This window comes from Podarcis vaucheri (assembly GCF_965113315.1).
Source record: "Podarcis vaucheri genome assembly, chromosome: 10".
Taxonomy (NCBI): domain Eukaryota; kingdom Metazoa; phylum Chordata; class Lepidosauria; order Squamata; family Lacertidae; genus Podarcis; species Podarcis vaucheri.
Genome location: NC_138748.1, coordinates 61229239 through 61254288, shown reverse-complemented (window position 1 = coordinate 61254288; position 25050 = coordinate 61229239). Strand labels below are relative to the sequence as shown.

At 45.5% G+C, this 25050-nt stretch overlaps 1 protein-coding gene across 1 annotated transcript in view; it reads right to left on the bottom strand.

The window, feature by feature from the left end:
- Positions 1-4563: 4563 nt before the first annotated feature.
- LOC309541257 (solute carrier organic anion transporter family member 1B3-like) overlaps positions 4564-25050 on the bottom strand; it is a 30781-nt gene continuing 10294 nt past the window's right edge. The window contains exons 3-15 of the mRNA XM_082238901.1: positions 22314-22455; positions 21120-21252; positions 19472-19578; positions 18571-18717; positions 17348-17446; positions 15616-15849; positions 14493-14657; positions 13446-13641; positions 10935-11097; positions 10044-10228; positions 7505-7569; positions 6586-6703; positions 4564-4888 (exon numbers count right to left, since the gene is read on the bottom strand). Of these exons, the coding sequence (XP_082095027.1) occupies positions 4675-4888; positions 6586-6703; positions 7505-7569; positions 10044-10228; positions 10935-11097; positions 13446-13641; positions 14493-14657; positions 15616-15849; positions 17348-17446; positions 18571-18717; positions 19472-19578; positions 21120-21252; positions 22314-22455 (1968 nt within the window). The 3' untranslated portion in view covers positions 4564-4674. The remainder of the gene's footprint in view (positions 4889-6585; positions 6704-7504; positions 7570-10043; positions 10229-10934; positions 11098-13445; positions 13642-14492; positions 14658-15615; positions 15850-17347; positions 17447-18570; positions 18718-19471; positions 19579-21119; positions 21253-22313; positions 22456-25050) is intronic.

Sequence of the window (25050 nt, the reverse complement as noted above, 5' to 3'; positions counted from 1 at the left end):
CCAAGAAATATGATTCATCCATTTTATACTGATATTGAACCTCATAATTTGATGTTTTAAAGATGGGTGCGTTTGATTCTGCCTACTTTATTTTTACTATACTGTATATGTTGTTCTTTTAATATTTTCCTCACACAGTGCTTGGCAAACATTCATTGGGAGGCAGTTTATAAACGCTTGAATAAACAAGAGGAATAGCGCAGGAGGAGATGCCTCCTTAAATCTGCTGGACTGTGCTGGTAACGGTAAGAATGTGATTTATTAGCCTGGAATCCACCCAGGACAAAACACAACTATTGGAACCAACAGTCATATTTATCTAGGGAACGTTGCAAGAAGGAACATGCAATCATTCAATAAGGAACAGGAGAGCATGTTCCCGACTCAACGTACCCAACTCCTCTGCCTACTGCCTAACGGTCTTGACCTCCTCCCACCTTTCCCCAGGTCTTTTTTGAGGGCCTCTTCGAATTCTCCTTCTCAGCAGACCCCACACATACCTGTCCCTTCCCTCTGATCCTGTTCCCCCTCTCAGGGGCGGACTTTGGTATGATGGCACCTTGAGTGAGGGCAAAATTTGGCGCGTGCACGCACACACAATATTTCTTATTTTCACAATAATATATTTTGGTACAGTTGCTTTTTAAATGGATCTTCTCAGCAGGTACTACTTTTGTTGTTGTTTAGTCATTTAGTCGTGTCCAACTCTTCATAACCCCATGGACCAGAGCATGCCAGGCACTCCTGTCTTCCACTGCCTCCCGCAGTTTGGTCAAACTCATATTAGTAGCTTCAAGAACACTGTCAACCATCTTGTCCTCTGTTGTCCCCTTCTCCTTGTGCCCTCAGTTTTTCCCAACAACAGGCTACTGAGGAAGAACGGAGGACAAGTACAGGTGGTACTACTACTACTATTACTACTATTACTACTAATATTTTGGGGCCCCTTGGCTCGACTCACTGTAAGGAAACCACTTGCACTGCCCTGAATCCAGCACTTTTACTTTCCATCTCCTCCTCCTACAGCCCCTTTCCTTCTATCATTCATTAATTCCTTCTCTTACAGATGCCTTAAGAGTTGTTGTTTTTGCAGGGGTGGGGGTGGTATCAGACAGTTGGAACAGAAATGTTTAAAAATAACAAGGGTTGAATTCCAAAAGGTGTCTTGAGTGATTGGAAAAGGACTTCTGCTCTGCTCACACAATGCAGACCCTTGGATGGCTTTAAAAGAGGATGAGGCCAAATAGAGAATTCACCACACAGCATCTCCAAGTAGACATAGGGGAGATTCATGGTCCGAAAACATGGAAAGCCGCTGCTAGTATGATTCGAAAATTGCACTTCTCTGAGTTTTGTTGTGCAGTTCTCCATCCGAGTTTTAGGGGAAATTGCTTTGCAAATATGTATTATGAAAAACTGGGATTAGGAGAAATTCGCTCAAAAATACTAATGGGTTTACATGAAAACTTTTTTTAAAAAAATCACCAGCTGACAGGGAAATGAACTGAAATTAATGTTGAAAAAAATGAGGAAGAGCAACTGAAATTGATAGATCCACCCCTCCTGTAAGACCCCAGAATGCCCCACAGAAAACACTGTAGTGCAAATGAAACGTCCTGTAAAATTAGTTCTGAATGTTGTTTTTTAAAAAACACAACATTGTACGATGTGCACACAGTAGGCTGAATGGAATGTATCCCTCTCATTAGTAACTTGGACGAATGAAAGAGCCTGGAATTTCCTCTTGCACAAGAGATGCCGGCAGGAGAGCTTGAACCGAGGGGCAAGGAACAGCCTTAGAGAACATTTATTCATTGGTTCAGTTTCTAGCCAACCTTTGTTCAGTAGTAACCCAAAGAAGTTACGAATCCAAAACCAGAAACTGGAGCAGGATACAAAGGGTGTGAGACCAAAGACAGTTGTATTGGTTATCTACCACTTTACCAGACACACCTCCCCTCCTCACATTCTGATGTATTGCAGTTCTTAGAAAGGCTTAGAATGGCCAGCTGCAAATTGAAAACTTCCTTTGCAATACTATGACCATTCCCAGGATTCCTGTGGAATGACAATGACCCAGTAGCGTAACATGGGTTGCCAGTGCCTGGGGCCACATGGAAGTGGGGACGAAGGGAAACAAACAGAGTACACATGTGCATTCAACTGCCTAGCAGTGTCTGCATCATCCAGGAGACTGCAGCAACAGAGATAAGAAAAGAAGAGTCGTTCCATTGTCTGAAGAGGTCACTTCCTGGTTCCTATGGAGAAGCCGTTTTCAACAGAGCCCAGCAACGGAAACACACAGCTATATTGAGGCAGTACTAGATGTTTAGATTTTGCACCGCCTAAAAATTTTACGCCCTGGACAACCACCCCTGCAACCCCTCCCATGCTACGCCACTTGGTGGACCCAGGCTCTCTTCAGACTTTGTGTGAGTGCTGTTAGTAGCACATATATCCCAAAGAAAAGTGAATTGGCATCTGTAAAATTTAACCTCCCCAGTGCTATTTTGGAGCAATTTTTGAATTCTAACTTGACAGTCTGATGGCTTGTTTCTGAAGCTATCCTGGTGCTCTGATAGACGGAGCTCATTTCAAACCGGGATCAAGGTCCATAAGGAGGTAAAGCTGCTTGCCGAGAGTGTGACTTCTGTCTCTAGTCTGCAGAGAGGTATTTTTCTTTGTTTAATGTTATTGTGGATGTTTCCTGCAGAGGATCCTAGTGGCTCATTAGTGCTAGTGCAGAAGACAGAAATGCCAGGATGTCAACTTTATCATCGGATGGAAGTTACTCATCAAAATAGATAAGACTCCTCACATTAGAGCATTAGGCTACAAATTTAATTGACAAGCCCAGGTGAAGCAGTCCACATTCCACTGAAGGAGTTGCCTGACACATGTGACTAAATTAGAACAGGCATGTGGGGAACCTTTGACCTTCCAGATGCTGTTGAACTACAGCTCCCATCATGCCTGGTCATTTGCCAGGCTTGCTAGGGCTGGTGGGAGATGCTGTTCAGCAATATCTGGAGGGCCAAAGATTCCCCACACACATGATCCATCCTTCCAAGGTGTCTTAAGAGAACTCAAAAAGATAACCTTACCATGGGGGAGTGGGAAACATTTCCCAAGGTTTTGTTGCTTTCTTTCGTTGCAAATTGTAGGTGGGTGTCTTCCTAGCATGTAGATGGAAAGAATCTACTTTGGGACGTTTAAAAATCATATGAGAGTGCTGGAGTTGAAATAGTTAAACAGGTTACCCAATCAGAACCCAGGGGGTGGAGTCAAAGGGACTATAAAGCCAGCTCTGGGAGGGGCGAAGGGGGGAGTTCGTTGGGAGTTGGGAGGTTGGTTGGAGTGGGAGTGAATTGGGATAGAGTCTGTGGGTAGGTTGAGTTAGTGTAGAGAAAGAAGCTGAGTCAGGAACAGTTAGGAGCTAGGAAGACAATATCTGAGAGGTGGTTTAGTGAGAGAGAGCAGGTAGCGGAAGTTATAGGTCCGGATAGGCACCCTATGATTGTAATTGACTGATACCCTTTATGAAACCACACGCTTGTTAAACTGCAATAAATAAACAGAAGTTTATGTTCCAGTTTAACCCTGACTGAACCTAGTATTGTACCAGGTAGGGCCTGGGTGGTGGCAGCGAGAAATCAAGTGGTGGCACAGGGATCAATAGACGGTGAAATGTCCAGGGACCCTGTGTGATCGCCACACTCGGTACCAAATGAGAGCCCTCACAAAGCATCATTTTGATCTGTTGCTTCCATCCTTTACTGTTCCTTATACAGTGGTGCCCCGCAAGACAAATGCCTCGCAAGACGAAAAACTCGCTAGACGAAATGGTTTTGCGTTTTTTGAGCTGCTTCGCAAGACGAATTTCGCTATGGGCTTGCTTCGCAAGACGAAAACGTCTTGCAAGTTTGTTTCCTTTTTCTTAACACCGTTAACACAGTTGCGACTTGACTTCGAGGAGCAACTCATAGAACGCGGTGTGGTAGCCCTTTTTGAGGTTTTTGAAGACTTTGGTGATTTTTGAAGCTTTCCCAAAACTTTCCCGACACCATGCTTCGCAAGACGAAAAATTCACTAGACGAAAAAACTCACGGAACGAATTAATTTCGTCTTGCGAGGCACCACTGTAGCTCTCTATATAGCTGTCCCCCCCCCCATATGCCCTGCTTTGTGGGCTTTGCATAGGGCTCCCCCACCCCCAGCTGGAATTCAGTTCCGGCACCACTCAGGTGGGCACCATTGCCATTATAAGAGAACAAAGGAGGCATTCATGGTGAGTTCTGGAACCTCTTTTTCTGGGAAAATAGCACTGGATATCTGGATAGCCATTGCGACAACAGAATGCTAAACAGGACATTGGTTTTATCCAGCAGGGACAGTCTTATGCACACAGATGCGCTCTCTCTCTCTCTCTCTCTCTCTCTCTCTCTCTCTCACACACACACACACACACACACAAGCTCCTCTCCAAATTTTAGTTGACGGGATTCCCCCCACCCCCAATCTCATGTTATTATCAAACATAGAAAGTAATGACAACAAATGCTATTAAATAATGCACTGCTGTGTTGGACGGTTTAATCTTTCATATAGTCAAGATGCCCCCCCTCCAATGGTCTGTGCATGATTGCCTAAGTACAGTGCGATGGTTCATTTGCGCTAGATGCAGGTGTCCATTTCTGCATCTGAAAGGCCTGCCGTATGTTCAGCGCCATTAAGCTTTGTTTCCCCATTCAGAGCATCTTCTTTCCTCCTGGTTTCGGGGGAATCAGCCTGTTTTGCTCCAAAATGTTTCTTCACGAGCAAGAAGAAGACTATGCCCAGCAGATAGGATGGAGCTCTTAAGGCAAATACTAAACCGAAGAAATAATGTCTGCATAAGAGAAGAACCCACAGAGGAATTGTGTTTATATTTGACTTTTTCATTCCTGCTTTTTCTATCTATCTATATATCACAAACACACAAAAAATCCTAAGAGCGGCTTACGGTGTAAGTTGCAACACAACATCATAATATTAATTTGAAATTGTAGTGTGATAATGTGCAAAATATTTAGCAGAAAGTAAAACAGATAGTAGCAGCCACAAGGTTCAATTGCTAAACAAAACAAAAGATCACAGGAATAAATTAGTCTTGATTAGGGGGTGAACCCAGTGCTCCTCCAAATATTGCAGCCTCATTAAAGCAGCAAAGTGGGGAAACTTTGCTAATTTTGAGAAAATGCATTTGTCAGATTCATCTGCCAAGCCCACTATTCAAATCAGCCTATCCACGGCAGTCGGGGGTGGGGGGTGGGGTACAGCTTGGGGAGCAGACCTTAGGGACGCAGTCTTCCCTCAGGTCCACTCCCCAGGCATAAATTAGCTTGCTGAGGCAGCCCTTGGCAGCGCAGTCGGCCAGGAGCATAGAGCCGGAAGCGGGTGGCTAAAGGGCCATAGAGCTTCCTCAACTCTTAGGGTCGGGCCATCCGTGTAAATCTGTGTTTTGCCATGGCCGCTTCTCTTCCGCCTCCCCCCCCCCCGCCCCAAGCAGACCCTGTCATACTCCATACCCCCACTAGGAGGCTGAGAGGGCTACATGTCCAATACCTATGCCTACCTACCTCTTTCTGCCAACCTAGCAGTTCGAAAGCACGTCAAACTGCAAGTAGATAAATAGGTACCACTCCAGCAGGAAGGTAAACGGTGTTTCCGTGTGCTGCTCTGGTTCGCCAGAAGTGGCTTAGTCATGCTGGCCACATGACCCGAAAGCTGTACGCCGGCTCCCTTGGCCAATAAAGCGAGATGAGTGCTGCAACCCCAGAGTCGGCCATGACTGGACCTAATGGTCAGGGGTCCCTTTACCTTTACCTTACCTATTTCTTTAACCAATAAAGTTGTGACCTTTTAATCCCAGACAGTTGCGGTGTCCCTTTATTCATATACCCTAGTTGGGCACGCTCAGTGGAGATGGGGACTCTGCGGCTGGGCACGCAACTGGTCCAGAAACTACGGCCAGTACAGAATGCAGTGACTAAACTGCTGCTGTGGCCAAACAGTGTGTGTGTCATCTTTCCTAAGACATCTACCCTGGCTGTCCATATGCTTACTAGGTCAGGTTAAGCGATTCCTCCTCCAACACCAGAGGGGGAGATAAGAACATAGAAAGCTGTCTTATAATGAGACAGACCATTGATTACACTGCCTGGCAGTGACTCTCTGGGATTTCAGACAGGCGTCTCTCCTAGTCCTGCCTAGCGGTGCCCAGAATTGAACCTGAGTCCTTCTGCATGAGACCTTTCAATTCTATGATTCTATGGTTGCACCCCAAAGCTCTAGTCCATTAATCAATGTAATTTAGCCAACTATAACTTGAAGCCCTATTGTTCTCTTAACAAATTGCCCAAGAGAGATGGATCCTGGCGCCAGGCATTAAAATTAATTGACAGAGAGACGGCTAGCCTCAGAGGACTCCACCTGGATGGCTGCCAGGCAGGAAGTCATCTAGATTGAGCCCAGCCATTGCATTAAGTTAATGAGACAGCTGCCCTTGAGATGACAGAGAAGCTGTGGGATTCCAATGGAGCTCACCTGTATACTGTCGCATCATAAAGCATGCAAGCTCCTCGCTTGCCACAGCTGCTGCTTGCCCACTTCAAGCAAGCCCTGTCTATCACTGCTCCAAAATAAACAGGGGCTGGAATTCCAGCTGAAAAACATCAAGCGCTAAATATAGGTTGTCATCTAAAGCACATTTTTAGACAATATTCTTGGGTAGGGTGATAGTAGAGACAGGGTGTTTGTATGTGTGTAAGTCTTAGAACCCCAGGAACCCAAAATACTGAGCAGATCATTGCAATAATGCATGGCCTGCCTTGCTCAGGTCATTTTCTTTCCAGCAGTGGTCAACTAGTTGCCTTTAGCAGGGAATTGATGGTCCTTATCGGCTTATACATCCATGGTTCTGAGACAGACACACCCCTCCCAACCCCCCCCCACCACATCTGAGCATGCAGGTTTCATAAGCCACTTGGGGGATTGCTCAACCAAATCATCTTAACAGATAACTGACAGCAAACATTCTTCAGGTATGGAGCAAAACTGGCAACAGCCACAAACAAAGGGAGTGATCTCAGTTAGATAGGGGAAACCCAACATTTGCAAAAGTACAGAAGTTTTGGGGGGGACCAAAATCAGCCTGATGAGGAGCAATCTCAGTGGCATGCACAGACTGTGCACACATACCTCCCTCTCCCACCCTTCCCTCACACCCCCCATACATCTCTTTCACAGAGAGACCAATCCAAATCTTCTTTACATTGGACTGGGTCCTTCTGCCCAACCCCGCTGGCCTACATCAGAGTAATGTCAGTGTCGCTCCAACAGAAGCCTGCCCCACATACTTCTTGCTTACTTGCCTGTGTGAGTGTGAGTGTGAGTGTGTGAACTGGGGCGGGGGGGGGGGTGTCCAGTGATATTCAAAAATGACCAGAATGGTGATGTTGCTTACCCAAAGCTCTCAAAACAAGCATATAGAGTCCAACTGCAAGTGACTTCAGTTCTGGATCTACGCACCTAAATGATGAAAGAAATCAGCATTAGTGGAAAATATGCTTCTATACATTCCTGCAAGTCTCTATAAATTATCTGTCATGTTACTAACACAGTGAGCAATCCATTGCTAGTGCTTTGGCTGTGTTATCATCTATTATTATTTGCTTTCTGCATAAGCGTCTCAATGTGATGCTCAGTAAACCAACAGCGGATTCTACCCTTCCTAGCATTTAAGCAGTTACAGATAGGTAGCCGTGTTGGTCTGCCATAGTCAAAATAAAAAAAATTCCTTCCAGTAGCACCTTAAAGACCAACTAAGTTAGTTCTTGGTTCTCTTTTCTGAGGAATTTCAGAAATAGACTGGAAAGAGAAGCTGCTGAATTGCAACTCATTACCAAACTTAAAACCATGGAGAGACCTGGTTTGAACAAAGACATTGGATTCTTATCTCATTTTACATGACTAAGCCATTCTTCACCTTCTCACCCCTTGCCTTTTCCTGTAAGACCTATTGCAGTCGTTAAGAGTCGTCAACAGGCTCATCTCAGCTATCTGCCAATCTCCCATTCCCACCACCCTTCTGAGTAATACCCCTCCCCACCTTCTCACTATATAGAAGGATCTGGCAACTTCTGTTTCAGTGTATCTGAAGAAGTGTGCATGCACACGAAAGCTCATACCAAGAACTAAATTAGTTGGTCTTTAAGGTGCTACTGGAAGGAATTTTTTTATTTTAGCATTTAAGCAGCAATTGCGGGGGGAAGCTCACTGGAGGAGAGCACAATTTGCATTCTGATGGTCCCAGATTCAATTGTGAGCCTCTCCAGTGTAACGCAAGGGTCAGCAAGGCCTCCAGTCAGCGTGGATAATCAGTGTGGATAATTCTGAGCTGATGGACCAATAGCCTGACTCAGAATAAGAGAGCTTCTAATGTTCCCTCCAATCTAATCGACGTAGTCACTGCAGAGCATGATGGGATAATGGAAAAGTGTGACAAAAGCAAGCCTGGTGCAAAAGGTGAGTTCAGGAGTTTGCCCGATTCAGCAAACTTTATGACCATGGAGGAAGGGTAGCTATGTGAACTCAAGCCTTGCCTCCAGTGAATTTAGACAGCTCTGAAAGGCTGGGATTTGGGGTAAAAAAAGAGGAATTGCAGTGTATTATTGGTACGACTCCCTCTAATACTGAACTCGGCTTATGAGTGCCAATGGAAAAGGTGTCCTGATGGAAGACTGGGCCACTGTGAAAGAAGAGGGGGGAATCAGGGCAGGATAGAAACTGAGTAATTAAACAAATAGGTTATTTTCTCTTTTTTAAAGTACCATATTTTTTGCTCCATAAGACACACTTTTTTCTTCCTAAAAAGTAAGGGGAAATGTCTGTGCATTTTATGGAGCGAATGAGTGGTCCATAGAGCCGAATTGCCCTGGGGCAAAAAGCAGATCATGCTTTTTTTAAAAAAAGAGGGAAGTGGGTGTTGAAACAAAGCTGCTGATCGGCAAGTGATCGGGAGGGAGATAAGGGATGCTAGCAATAAAGGAGGCTGCCTGGGAGGGGGGAGGTAAAGACAGTGAACTTGCAAGGAGAGGAGACAGAAAGACTAAAGCAATGAGGAAAGAAATTAGAAGAAAAGGATGAGCAAAAAACTGCTCCAGCTAAGGAAAAGACACAAAGGCAAACAAGAGGGAAGGGAGTGTTGAAAGGAAGCAGCTGATCAGTAAGCGATCAGGAGGGAGATAAGGGACAATAGAGATAAAGGAGGCTGCCTGGGAGAGGGGAGGTAAAAGCCCATGGATCTTCAGGATTTTAACATTGGGTCACCCCAAATTCACCATCAGATCACATAGCATGTCCATGGCTACAGCCTGCACCAAAAAAATCACACATCCACTGTTGTGTGGGGCCGCAATGGTGCAAAAACGTGGTTACAAAGCACAGATTCATATGGATCCTCAGGATTTTTGCACTGGGTCACCCCAAATTCACCATCAGATCACATAGCATGTCCATGGCTACAGCCTGCACCAAAAAAATCACGCATCCACTGTTGTGTGGGGCCGCAATGGCGCAAAAACGTGGTTACAGAGCACGGATCCGCATGGATCCTCAGGATTTTTGCACGGGGTCACCCCAAATTCACCATCAAATCACATGTCTGTGGCAACAGCATGAACCACAAAAATCATACATCCACTGTTTTGTTCTGAATATTTTTTTTCTTGTTTTCCTCCTCTAAAAACTAGGTGCATCTTATGGTCAGGTGCGTCTTATGGAGCGAAAAATACGGTAGATAAGTAGGCAACAATTGAGAAATTAGCATGTTCAGTTGCCACAGTATACTAAGGGTCTCTTGCCGGGGGTTTGGAAATCTGCAGCAGAGGGCAATGGAATTACGGTACTGTATTTGTTTTCAGGGAACTTTTAATATGAAACAAGGACAGGAGCGGATATTACCTGTATGGCCTTTCTTGTGGCAGGCACAACTTGTTACTTACCGAATCATGATCATGTAAAAAGGAGTCCCTCCCAGTGCATAGAAAAAGGAAGCCACTGTTTTGATCACTACATAATAAATAAAATTTCTTGAGCAACTGTCAGTCCTTGGACATTCTCCCAAAACTGCCGAGGAATTCCTCAGCCCAGAATCCCTTTTTTCAATGCAGCTACAATTCTGAAAAACCTGAAAAGAAGTTTAAAAGTTTTTTGCATAAGGTAAATAAATGAATAGAAGTGAAATCCTGGACTCCATATGCCTATCTTTGCCCACCTTTCTTGAAAAAGAAGTAGGGGACACCAGAAATTCCTTTAAAGAGTTCATTTCTCTGCCCCCAATCCCCTTTCAAGGTAAAAGGCAGCACTGCCTCCGCCGAGACCATATAACACCAGTCCTGAAAGACCTACATTGGCTCCCAGAACATTTCCAAGCACAATTCAAAGTGTTGGTGCTGACCTTTAAAGCCCTAAACGGCCTTGGTCCAGTATACCTGAAGGAGCATCTCCACCCCCATCGTTCAGCCCGGACACTGAGGTCCAACTCCGAGGGCCTTCTGGCGGTTCCCTCATTGCGAGGTTACAGGGAACCAGACAGAGGGCCTTCTCGGTAGTGGCACCCACCCTGTGGAACGCCCTCCCATCAGATGTCAAGGAAATAAACAACTATCTGACTTTTAAAAGACATCTGAAGGCCGCCCTGTTTAGGGAAGTTTTTAATGTTTGATGTTTTATCGTGTTTTAAATATTCTATTGGGAGCCACCCAGAGTGGCTGGGGAAACCAGCCGCTGGGTGGGGTATAAATATATTATTATTATTATTATTATTATTATTATTATTATTATTATTACTACTACTACTACTACTACTACTTTCACAAAAACAAAGCTCTTACTGTGTCTTTCCTGGATCCTGTCACAGCTTTGCATCCAGCGAAACAGGGCGACACATATGTCATCCCATCTTCTCCACAGACCGGATCCCACTGGTTTGTGGCACAGTTGCAATTCAGGTTGCAGGCTGAAGATAAAGGAGTTGCACCCCGTGCAACCCCTTGCCTTGTGGAATAAGCAGGGAGGTTTTTCTTTAGTTCATCCAAAGGCACATCTATCACAGGGGTAACCAACAGGGTGCCCTCTAGATGCTGGAAGAATGACTAAATAACTTCTAGTGATTTTGGACAGAGAAGTGAGACAGTAGTAAATTACACCAAGCAAGTCGGTGTTAACTCTTTATTAGCAAAAACAGATCTGCACAGGAGTGGCAGGCCTAATGAGCGCGGCAGCTCATCTCCAGCAGATATTGGCCCTATGAAGCAGTTGTAGAGACTGAAGGTCCACCTCCCCACAGCTGCCTAAGTCCCCTGCTCTCCAGGGTTTCCCCCCAAGCAATCTGAGACTACACCTATGAGAAGTCAACTTCTTCTTGGCCCTTTTCATGCCTCTCTTGGTTCTGGGAGATAAGTGGGGAGGGTAGCTTGTCACAGCAGGAGTGGGAGACACCCGTGCCTCTTCACCAGCTGGACTCATCTCTGCCTCTTGGCTTTCCTCCTCTCCTGCTTTAGCTCCTGCCTCTGATTTGGAATTCTCTCTGCCACTGACTCTCTCAGCTCACTAAGCCCTGTTGCCTCTTTAGCTTTCAGCACCCCCTTTCCCCAGTCCTCTCCCTCTGATCGTTCTTCGTTGTCCCACCATCAATCACTTGGCTCTGAACCTTCTTCCCTCAGGGGTTCCTCCCACCATTTTTCTGTGTCCCTCCAGTCCATGACGCACAGGGAACAGCAAACAGCTCTCCTCCAGAGGATCTCACGGATCCTTAAGGTTCCCTGGACCCACCCAGGTTGTGCAGAAATTTGTCTCTGAACATGAGAACGTTGAACCTGGCCTGGTAGCAGAGCTGGCATTACCCATTGGGATCCAGAGGTGGCAAACCCCACTGCTGTGTCTACCCTGCCACCAAGCCCACCTGGTGCCTCTGCTGCCAGAAAAGCGAGGAGAGGACCAGGACCTCGGCTTCAGCAGGGGGAAGGAGGAGGTGGAACCAGCAACTCCCCATTTTGCCTCAGGTGGCAAAATGTGTTGGGCCACCCCTGTCCAGTTGTCAATTTGCATTTCTAGGTACAGAAAGTATTGATCTGATGAACTTTCCTATTCTAATTAATTCAAGAGGGTTCTGGAAGCTTCTCTGCATAAAAGAAACAAGCAGAAGGTTCATGAAGTTTGGGTTATTCCTTCAGAGAAGCTGAGCACAGCTGGCTTAAACTGCTTTTGTTATCTCTTCAGTCATGGTCATGCTGACTATAAGAAGAGTTTGGATTTGATATCCCGCTTTATCACTACCCGAAGGAGTCTCAAAGCGGCTAACATTCTCCTTTCCCTTCCTCCCTCACAACAAACACTCTGTGAGGTGAGTGGGGCTGAGAGACTTCAGAGAAGTGTGACTAGCCTAAGGTCACCCATCAGCTGCATGTGGAGGAGCAGAGACGCGAACCCGGTTCACCAGATTACAAGTCCACCACTCTTAACCACTACACCACTCTGGCCAAAAGGAGCCTGCGTTTTCACTTTCTCTTTCTGTCTCTTTTCCTTCTGGTGTGGTGTTCTGTGCACAGTATGCTTAGTGTTATGGTTTAGTCTTATTATAACTTATTGTAAATTTAAGTTAAGTCTGCTGCAACTGGATTTCTTACGGACAGTGCCAATCCTGAATGTATTGGATTCGTGACCGTTATGCTCATTTGCCTTCAGTAGCAGTAAAGCTCTTCTGGATGAAATATTAACTGCCTCTGGTCTATTTTTGGGAATCCCACATGGGGGAACCAGTGGAGATGTTTTAGCAGAGGTGCCACACGTAGTCTGCTCCCACCAGCAGTCTAGCTGTTTCATTTCCCACCAGCTGGAGCTTCCAGGCTATGCCTGAGGGCAGCTCCACACAGAGCACATTGCAGAAGTCCCATGTCAAGGTTACCAAATGCTACAATGGCCACGTTGGCCAGATATGATCATAGATGGCGTACCAGAGGACACTGGTAAAAGACACTCCTAGCTGCCAAGGTCATGTGGGCCTCCAATGGCAAAGACGGATCCAGGAATACAATGGTACCTCAGGTTAAGTACTTAATTTATTCTGGAGGTCCGTTCTTAACCTGAAACTGTTCTTAACCTGAAGCACCACTTTAGCTAATGGGGCCTCCTGCTGCTGCCGCGCTGCCGGAGCTCGATTTCTGTTCTCATCCTGAAGCACAATTTCTGGGTTAGCGGAGTCTGTAACCTGAAGCGTATGTAACCTGAAGCGTCTGTAACCTGAGGTACCAATGTACCTCCAAAGCTATGTACCAATCTTTGCAACACACACACACACACACACACACACACACACACACACACAGTGCATCTGTATCACATACCCATCATATGATACTGTCAATCCAGCCACTGTGCGGTTCTCACAGCCCACTATTAAGTAGAATAGCGAAATGACAAATGCTAGAAATGACAGTACATATGCCATTTTGGTTGCGGCGACTATGCCAATTTTGTATTTTTTCATGATGAAGCCTCCTAGGAATACACCAAGGCAGACTGCTGGTATGGCTGTGACGGCTGGAATAAAAGACAAAGAAGGAAATAAGGGTCATGTCCTGTCCCCCCCACATTGCAAATGACTTAACAGGGACAGCAAACGGGTGGGGAGACTGAAAGGATACCCTGGAAATGTTAAAAGGGGGAAAGGAGCAACATTAAGAATACAGTATTGCTCCTCCTCTTTGTGGGAAATGGATTGTGGATTAAATCTGTAGATTTAGATCTTAACCTCCTGTTAGACACATGTGGGAGAAATACAAAAGTAATCTGAATCAGGAACAACAGAGAGTGGTGAAAAGGGGCTGGCCTGCCTTCTTCCTACTTCTTCAGGTGGGCCATGAGGATTAGGCAGTGTTCCAGAAGCAGCCTGGGGTACAAAGACTGCGTGTTTCTTGGAGAGCATGCATACTGACTGGATAATCTGCAAATTGCCTGGAGAATGTACAAAACACATGTGAAATATGCACATTCCCCAATACCGACTGGCAATTATTGCTGCTGCTGCTATTGTTATTAATGAAATTTCATCCAAATACTTCATCCAAAGGTCAGTGGGTGGTTGACAACATAAAATACAAAATGAGAACACAAAATGCATAATAAAAACAAGAACCAAAACAAACCAATCACCTCCTCCCACAAATCAAGGCATATTGGCTAGAGAATGTACAAAGATCACTCAAGATATGCACAGTGCCCAAAGCCTGTTGGAGGTTATGTATATTGACTGGTAAATGTACACAGCACCCTCTTCTAGGAAGGGTTATGTGCACATTCACCATGAGGCCTGGTGAATGTGCACAATGGCCAGTTACTATGCACATTTACTGCTCAAGTCCCTTTCATTAATACACACACACAGGACTCACCTGTTACAAAGTTAGACCTGGACGCTGGCTGACCGTACTGCTGCTCTATGTATTTCGGGCTGTATGTTAAGTAACCAATAAAGCTGTTGAACTGCAGCAACGTTGAGCACAATAACATAAAGAACATTCGGTTGCCCAGTGTTCTCTTCAGGGACTTATAGAACTCTGAAAGAGAGAGAGAGATGTGGTGCTTAGTGCAGGCCAGATCTGCACATTTTATGAATGATCTGCACATCATTTTATAAAACATAAAATTCAAAGAAATGAAAACATTTGGACCCATGAGAGTCACTACCCAGTCATGAACTGATATCTTAGTTTATTTGCTGCTGTTAATTGTATCTCTGGGCTGCGGCAGCAATAAGTGGCAAAACTGCAGATCACTAGCATTTTCTTCATTTTTTCTGGTTTTGCTTTTATTTGGTTTGTTTTTAATTGCATTGTATTATGCAATGAATAAAAAATTATGAAAATAATAATAATAATAATAATAATAATAATAATAATTTCCTCTCTCATTTCTATTTCTCTCTAACATCCCTGCCTACCACTGCCCAACGACCTTCCTTTGCTGCAGTGCTTCCCCTTCTCCATTCAACTGACCATCCAGAGCCTGACACGACTGAATAGGTCAGGGGTCAGTAGGCTTTTTCTGCAGGGGGCCCAGTCCACTGTCCCTCAGACCTTGGGGGGGGGGTCAGACTATATTGGGGGGATCCCCCCACGACTCTCCCCTCCCTTCTCCACAGCACCGGACGAGCCCCAGTGGCTGCTTACCTGTGCCTTGCGAGCGGCAGGGGCTGGCGGCGGGACAATGAGCAGCGCGAAAGGGCTGGCTCCAGAAAGGGGCTGCTTAAAATGGCACTCAACAAAGCCCAGCCCCCTTCCCCCTCTAGGCAGGGCGTGGAGAAGCCAGGAGGAGGGAGGGAGGAGGCGCCGCCATGGTGTGTGTGTGTGGGGAATGGCATGGCCCGAATGATCAGAATCCCCACGCTGATCTACACAGTGATTCCTGGACCATCTGCAGGCCGTTTCCAAAAGGCAAATGGGCCGGATCCGGCCCCCGGGCCTTAGTTTGCCGACCCATGGAATAGGTCCTAGGCCGCCAGGGCAGATCTTTCACCTTTCAGTTTTGAGAAGCGAGCTCCTCGTTGACTTTCAGGCTTCTGTATATGGCTTTCATCAGCATGACTTTCCAGTTTTTTCTTTTCAGGATCGCTCGCTCCTTCTTTCTCCAGGCTTTTAGGCAGGAAGCAGAAAGGGATGCCGGAAATCAGATTGAAGACGCCAGCGATCAAAAAGCCCAGCCACCATGCGCCAACCCAGCGGGAATCAGTCGGAGTTATCGTTACCGTATCTAGAGTAAAAGACAGGTCAAAGTCTGTCTGTTCATCAACTATCCATGGTAAGAAATGAAAAAGGGAGAAAGCACTTTCCCAAAAAAAGCCAGACTGCTTTCTGTTGGGGATAATTCAGACTGAAATTCCCAGGTGTCAAAAAAGGTTATTAATGTATGCCACTACTGCGGCCTGTGTTTTGTTAGCACCAAAATGGAAAACGAGCGAGGTCCCAACCAAAGAAGAATGGTGACTTAAGTTGACAGAATATGTGCAGCTTGCAGATTTAACATATAGAATGAGAGAACAAGAAGAACATATGTTTAGAGAAAATTGGGGAACGTTCATTGAATATATGGGAAATAACTGTGTACAAACGCTGGCAGCAGTGCCAGATTTACGTATAAGTTAAACAAGCTATAGCTTAGGGCCCCACTCGCTTGGTCCCCCCCCAAAAAAATAAAATAAAAGAAAAAACTGGATGTACATCTCCAAAATATAAGATAAAAAACAAATGAAATAAAACCTACATACAGCAACAGTGTTTTGTGTTGTGTAGGCTCCTATGATATAAGTAATGGCCCCCGCTGCTAGCCTGCTCCCTAAAATATCACATATTTTGTTATGCGCAAATGGCTTTAGATACCTATTAGGTCCATAAATTACCATATAGCATATATTCAACACAAAAAAACAGCGACAATTTGTTGTTGACAAAGGACAGCTGGACATTTAAAGGGCCCCATTACCTTCAGTAGCTTAGGGCCTCATCAGACCTATCTCTACTCATAAACTCTTATCTTTAATTCTGTAACGAATTATTGTGTTATACGTATCTTTATGAAAAAATTCCTTCCAGTAGCACCTTAAAGACCAACTAAGTTAGTTCTTGGTATGAGCTTTCGTGTGCATGCACACTTCGTCAGATACCACTTCTTCAGAAGTGTGCATGCACACGAAAGCTCATACCAAGAACTAACTTAGTTGGTCTTTAAGGTGCTACTGGAAGGATTTTTTTTTATTTTGACTATGGCAGACCAACACGGCTACCTATCTGTATCTTTATGAGTTTGAGTTTGTAATCTCTGTTTGAGCTCGTAATCTCCCACTACTGAAACTTATATTGGCCTGAGTTCTTGGTGTGCTTTTTTCTTGGGATATTTAATAACAAGAACTCCGAATCTTTCCAAAGCATCCCACTTGGGCTTGGAAGCTATCCAAATTATTATTATTATTATTAGTAGTAGTAGTAGTAGTAGTAGTAGTAGTAGTATTTATACCCCGCCCATCTGGCTGGGCTTCCCCAGCCACTCTGGGCAGCTTCCAAAAGAATATTAAAATACTGTGATACATCAAACATTAAAAGCTTCCCTAAACAGGGCTGCCTTCAGATGTCTTCTAAAAGTCTGGTAAAATGTGAAGGCTACAGAGCTCACAGCTCCATATGATTCAAAGCCGTAAGTCAAGCTATGCTGCACGCCACATGTTACAATCACCAATCTTCAGCTTGCAACTCACCTAGATCCACGAAGCCAATGTCAACATACAGTCTGGCTAACAGAGATCCCAAAAGGAAACCAGCCATTGGGCCAATCATTCCTATTGTGTGCAAACAGCCTGCAGTTATAAAGAAAATATTATCAGTATATTCCAGTGCACACAAGCTTCAGAGCAGGTTGGGACTGCAGAGCAGGATGGTATATCCTATATTTCATGCCCCTTGAAAGACCACTCTTCACGGATGAAAAGTTAGCACAGCCCTAGTTTAAAGAATCATGTTACGAATAACTGGGATCAAGCTTGCATTTCCGAACACACATTTAACAGTGCAATTCTACGCGTGTCTGCTAATAAGGTCCATAGAGTTCAATGTGGTTTACTCTCAGGTAAGTGGTTACAGGGTTGCAGCCTTATCATACATACCGGTACATTCATAGTGTTCTTCAGCAGGTGTCATAATGTAAGGGGGAACTCTGTCAGAACTGGTGAATCTTAAAGAGATTCACAAACGTTTTCCTGAATAATAAAGCATTGCGATACTGTTTTTATGACTTTTTACCTCATTTGGTTCCAAAGCTTGACAATTTTTTGAAGAAATTGTACATTTCTCAGGTCAAAGCAGATTTTTTAAAAAAATCTAATTGTGAGTGAGTCAAAATGTGATGACAGAAAATTCAAATTTAGACAATATGAATGTAACTCTGCTGATGACCAAAGCCAGATTTTACTATAAAGAGGCTTTTGGACATGCTATCCAACTCAGGAGCAGGTGCAAAATCTGAGTGCTGCAGCTTGAAAATCTGCCTTTGTTTTTGCCAGGCACTACTTAGTACATGGGACGCAGGTGGCACTATGGTCTAAACCACTGAGCCTCTTGGGCTTGCCAATCAGATGGTCGGCGGTTCGAATCCCCACGATGGGGTGAGCTCCCGTTGCTCGGTCCCAGCTCCTGCCAACCCAGCAGTTCGAAAGCATGTCAATGTACAAGTAGATAAATAGGTACCGCTCCGGCGGGAAGGTAAACAGTGTTTCCATGCACAGCTCTGATTCGCCAGAAGTGGTTTAGTCATGCTGGCCACATGACCCAGAAGCTGTATGCCAGCTCCCTCGACTAGTAAAGCAAGATGAGCGCTGCAACCCCAGAGGGTCAGGGTCAGGGCGCCACAACCCCTAGTGGTCAGGGGTCCCTTTACCTTTACTTTATTTAGTACTAGAGATGAGATTTCCCTACGAGACATTACCAATATAAAAAGGAGTGTCTTCTTCTCTCGAGAAATCATCCAGGTACGATATGCCCAGTGGAGTTATTGGCGTTTCACCTATTCCACGTAGTAGATTCCCCATCAAGACATAAATCCACGCATAAGATACAACTTCTTTTGCACAGCCTGCAAATAACAGCAAATATAGCAGGAGAACGTAGTCATGCCTTTTGCACAGGAACACATATCCTCCCAAGCAATCCCAAACAGGAGATGTTCACCAAGGATGTTCTGGTGGTGGGATGTCCAATTCCTATGCTCCCAGGGTAGTGGTGCCCGCCCTGTGGAACGCCCTCCCGTCAGATGGCAAAGAAATAAACAACTATCTGACGTTTAGAAGACATCTGAAGGCAGCCCTGCTTAGGGAAGTTTTTAATGACTGATGTTTTAATGTTTTTTTAATCTTTTGTTGGAAGCCACCCAGAGTGACTGGGGAAACCCAGCCAGATGGGCAGGGTATAAATAATAAATTATTATTATTATTATTATTATTATTATTATTATTACTTCTCCACACTGTGGTCTGGGGATCAGAAGCTCATTTTGCCTGACAAAATGGGCTACCTGTTGTACAGTCCAGCACTTTACACTAGCCTTCTCCAAGTGTTCAAAAGAACAAGAGTGGGCAAATACTGAGTAGAGGCACCGGCTCTGCTCCCCAAATCTCTGCCCCTCCCTGTTCAACCCCTGATCTCCCCACGTTGAATGGAAAGGTTGGAAGGCTTCCAAACGCATTAAACTGAGCACTATTAGAAGCTCCCCTGCCCAACCTTCATGCTCAATGCATGGATATTGGGATCAGTGCCAGCATATCTCTGCCCCCTCCCCAGCACTTCTGATGGGCTACTTACAAACTTCCATGGAGAAACCACAACCTTACCCGACACAGACATCCCTGGTGATTCTGGGACTGTTTGGTTCAGTAAGCAAGGAGAGAGGCTGGATGTCGAGTTCTCAGATCCTCGTGATAATGTGTCATATTTATAACTGAAAAGAAAGAAAGGTAAACCAGAGGTTCATCCCACAGCTCCTTTCTAGGCATAGGTCCACACTTTAAGGTTCTGTAACAAAATGAGCTACCCGCTTTCTCCAAGAAAACACACTCTTTAATGCAAATGGCATTAAAGAGCAAATCAGAGCAAATGGCAATTCGGGTTTTCCACAGATTGTTGAGGGGGGTTTTCATGGAGGAAACACTCCCCCCCCAAAAAGGGGGCTTGGATGAGGAGTGTTAAAACACGAACCTGTGCCTAGAAATGTGGGACAAAAGCAAGTTTGGATAAGCCCCTAGTCATGTATACCTGAAGGAGCGTCTCCACACTCATCGTTCTGCCCGGACACTGAGGTCCAGCATTGAGGGCCTTCTGGCGGTTCCCTCATTGCGAGAAGCAAAGCTACAGGGAACCAGGCAGAGGGCCTTCTCGGTGGTGGCACCCGCCCTGTGGAATGCCCTCCCATCAGATGTCCAAGAAATAAACAACTATCTGACTTTTAGAAGACGATCTGAAGGCAGCCCTGTTTAGGGAAGCTTTTAATATTTAATGCTGTATTGTTTTTAACATTCAATTGGGAGCCGCCCAGAGTGGCTGGGGAAACCCAGCCAGATGGGTGGGGTATAAACAAATTATTATTATTATTATTATTGAAGAAAGATGCAGAGAGATGCCTTGGCACTGGAGAGTGGGAATAGCATGGTGGCCATTTGCAATTATAGACAATGCAGATAAGGAGAAGTAAAGAATGGGGATTTCTTTCTAAATTTCAGAACAATTTAATGCATCGTCAAGAGTTGCGTAGTCAAAGTGGCTAGAAAGAAGTTTGGTAGCTCTAGCTGACACTGGCCATCTTGGAGAAACACCAAAATCACTTATCCTAGACATAAGTGGGATTAATTTCTAAGCAGACACAGACAACATGGGAAGGATAACCAAAGAGGATTAGGACTGCAGTCTTAGCCTGGCTCCAATCTGCTACATTTCATTATCGTTTCGGCAATGTTATTTTTACTGTATTTTGTGTTTTGATTGTTTTAAGCTGCCTTGATGCATTTGTGTCTGTTAAATCGGAACCAGCGAAGGTGGTGAATGTCCTGTATCTCTACATGTAATTATATTCTTCTTATTTCGCACTTCACTGAATTTTGCAATATAGCCTCAAGCTTCTTCTTTTTTGGGAAAAAGTACAAAAATGCTTATTTTAATATTAAAGGGTTTGTACCTAATGAAGTTCTTCTCCGGGTAAACCCGATAGAATTAATGGACCTAAGTTAGGCATGGACGTTCATTTCAATGTGTCTGTCCTGAGTTGAACTAGCACTGGATACAAACCAACATATTTTTGAAACGTTTATACTGGGATGAAACATGTCCCAATACATATTTGAAATTGTTGTGAACCAGAAAGGGACGGATATGTTCACCTCTACCATTCATCTTTATATGTGTTTCATTTTGCATCTCAAATAATATCCTTCAGAGACAGCGGTGTGGCCAATCTAACAAACTAAATGTAAACATGCTTGTACTTACTATCCCATGAAAAAGTGAGGCATTGCTGTTAAGAAACTCCCAAGAGACATGATAAAACACCCGAGAGCAATCACCCTTGGCCGATGGAATTTTGCCCCAAAGTAACTCACGAACGCAATCACCAACAGATTCCCTGGAAAACAACGTAAATAATGATAGAGTATTTATTGCTAAATCACTTAGCACTTGTTCTCAGAACCCGCTGGTGTTCTTTGGGGGGGGGGGGGCACCGCAAGGAAACAGGGATAGTAAAGTTATGGTAAAATTGGTTTCCCTACACAGTTGGTCAATGACTGGCTACCATTGTGGATGAGGCTGTTGCATCACATCCTACGGCGTGGATGCACTTCCAGATGTTCTTGGATAGCAACTCCCATTATCTCTGACCACTGGCCATGTTGCCTGGGGCTGCTGGGAGTTGTAGTCCAGGAACATGAGGAGGGACACGGGTTCCCTGCAACTGTCACAAAGGGACCTAATGGCCACAGCAATTCTTCTTGGTGGGTCTTGCCCTATGAAACAGTTGCAGGGGCTGAAAGTCCCCACCTTCCTACAGCTGCCTAAATCTCCTCCTCGCTCAGGCCCTTCCCAAGCAACCTGAGACTCTGCCGGCATGCTTGTCTGAGCTCCTCCCTCTGCATGCCTCTTCTGGTCCTGGGAGACCAGGGGGGAGGGGAGCTTGTCCCAGCAGGAGGGGGTGACACCCTGACTCTTCTTCACCAGCTGGACTCATCTCTGCCTCTTGGCCTCCCTCCTTTCCTTCTTCTGCCTCTGATTCTGGCTTTCTTTCTGCCACAGACTCTTCCCGCTCACTAAACACCGATATCTCTTCAGCTTCCAATGCCTCTTCTTCATAGACTTCTCCCTCTTCTCCCTGTGACCACTCATCATTGTCCCACCATCAATCCCCAGGCTTTGAGCCTTCATCCTTTTGGGGTTCCCCAGCTGGTGCCTCCCACCATTTCTTTAGTCAATCATGACAATGGGCCTTTGTTGTGAACCAGCAGGACTCTCCTTCTGTCCCTATCACTCATCATCCTTTGAATCAGCATCCACCAAGAAGGAACCTTTCTCACCCAGAAGGTGTATGTAGTGTTGTGAGGAAGAGCAAGGAATGGAAGATGGCGACCCACATTATTCTCAGCTCACCTCCCCTCCTGCTTCTCACTACATGGCTTCTCTTTGACTACTTACCCAGTTCAAAACTTCCATCCATGAAGCCAGCCGTAGAGGAAGAGATGCCAAACCTCCTTTCCATTTGGGTGAAGGAACTTTTCATCATAGCCCCAGCAAACACTTTACTGAAGTAGGTGAATGCCAGGGCAGCAAGGAAGGCCTAATGAAAGATGGGAAAAGGGGTGGGATTGGGTAATGTCACATCATCAACGAGCTTTCTCCAGGATAATGGAAGCCACCCTTCCCTATTCTCTGAGAGATTAAAGTCCTTCCAGAAGTAACTTTGTCCTTCAGAAGAAAAAGTTTTATGTAGTCGATGGCTTATAGCCAACGTCAGTCCTACTCAGAGTAGACCCATTGAAATTAATGCATGCAACAAACTTGAGGTCATTCATTTCAATGGGTTAGGTCTATCCTCTCCAACAGCCTTGCTGTTAACACAAGAAAAAATACGCAAACAACTGAGAATCTCTCCTGCTCATTAGCATAGCCCTGCCCCGAGTGCTATTTCTTGGTAATGGCACAGTGTGACAAAGAGATGGAAGTCAGAAACTCTTTATATGCAGTCACTGATGGTGTATTTCAACTATGCAAGAATGCTACAACATACTTATTTGATTGGCTGTCACAAGACACTTCCGATATATTTTGCAAGCTAGTAATTCCCCCTCCCAGAGAGGCACAGACTTATGAAAAACAGAAGCCAATATACGTTTTGAACTGATTTCACTCCGTTGCCAGTTCAGGCGGGTAGTCTTGGGTTCAATGTTTATCCAAATAGTCTCCAGCTTTGTCAACACAGCCCTCTTGGTATTTCATCTGGTCCCAAAACAAACAAAGTCCTGATGCACCGGTTAAAAGTTAGAAGTGCTTGAATAATATAGTTACAAGTGAGTAAACAGCATGGATTGGGTTTTGAACTTTGGGGTGCTGTTGACTTCTCTGTGCAAAGGGAGAAGAGAGTTTGCCGTCAAAAGGGCATAGGCTTTTTTCTCTCAGGCAGGTTTATTTTTTGGTTTATTGGGACGAAAAAATATCAGGAGACAAGCTGTCTTTCAGATGTTCCATGAGAACTGTGATATGTTGAGATCCTTAGATTCCAGAGTAGTCCCTCAAGATCAAGTCTTAAACAGGTGTGGGACAGGTCTTAAGCCACTGCAATGACCCCTAGATTTGTTTCTCCTCCTCCCAGAAAGCAATAAAGGAATTAGGCTCTGCTCCAGCAGCAGAGATATGAAGTAGTCCCTCAACTGTATTTTCCTAGGATCTGATAGGCTGTGTGTGACTTAAGTCATCCGCAAATGCTTCTTGAGCAGCTATCAAGCCATGCCCAAGAAACAGTATTATGAAGAGCCATTTAGGAAGTTTAGTGGGTAGTCCTCCCTCTCAAATATTTCACACCACAAGTGAGGCTCAACAATATTTTTGTTATTGTTCCTGGAATCACAGAATCGTAGAGTTGGAAGGGACCTCAAGGAATCTCAATTAAAGGATCCACAACAGATGACCATCCAACCTCTGCTTAAAAACCTCCAAGGAAGGAGAGTCCACCACCTCCCGAGGGAGTCCATTCCTCTGTTGAACAGCTTTTACTGCCAGAAAGTTTTTCCTGATATTTAGTCAGAATCTCCTTTCTTGTACCTTAAAGCCATTGGCATGGGTCCTACCCCCCAGAGCAGGAAGAAACAAGATTGCTCCATCTTCCATGTAACACCCCTTGAGGTATTTGAAAGATAGCTATTATATCTCCTCTCAGTCTCCTTTTTCCAAAGCTAAACACACCCAACTGCTTCAACTGTTCCTCATAAGGCTTGGTTTCCAGACACTTGATCATCATGGTTGCCTTCCTCTGAACTTGTCAGTAACCTTCTTAAATGGTGGCACTCAGAACTGGACACAGTATTTGTCAGAGCTGCCACCCAGTCCCAGCTCACATAGGACCAAGTCCGCCAGCGTTCACTTTATAAGAGTCTTTATTAAGTTACAGGTTTCATTTCCGAACTGCAGCGTGCAGCTCTACACCTTCTGCCCTAGGTCGGCGAAGACCCGTCTGAGTCCCCGCCTCTTGCGCACCAGCTTAATACCCTAGCCTTGCTCCACCTCCTTCGCCTCTCCCTACGTCTCTGGGTCTTTCTGCCCCCCTGGGCCTCCTCCCTTCTACTCTCCTCTGACGCTGACCCCCCTGATCCTTCTGCCTCCTTGCGGCGGGCTTTGGGACCTGGCTCACTCTCCGGGCTGCTTACTGCTCCAGCTTCCGCTGCATTTGAACTTGGCGCGCGCGCCCAACTCTCTACTTTCCTCTTAACCGTTGCCTCGCTCTCTGAGGAGGGCGTGACCACCCCTGACTCGTGCCCTCCCTCCTGCTGACAGCCTCCGGAACCCGATGCCTGGCTACCTTCCTCCCTGCTGCTCTCAGTCTTGAGCGTGGGTCCCGACTTCCAGCTGCTGCCGCCCTCAGTTATGAGCGTGGGTCCCGACTTCCAGCTGCTACTCTCTGAATCTCCTCTGTTCCCTTCCTCCTGGGGTGTCCCCCCGGATCCCCCCCTTGCTCTGCTCACTGGGGCTCCCTTTTGGGAGTCCTCTGACTCACTGCTTAGGCTTGGAGATCTCGGGTCGTCATCATCACTCATTTTCCCTTCGGATTCCTCCCCCTCGCTCTCTGCTTCCTCCCTTCTCTGCGTCTCTGCTCCTGAACCCCTGACATCCATCCCCCCCTCGAAGCCCCCCCTTCCCCCCTCCCCGCTTTCAGGTGTGG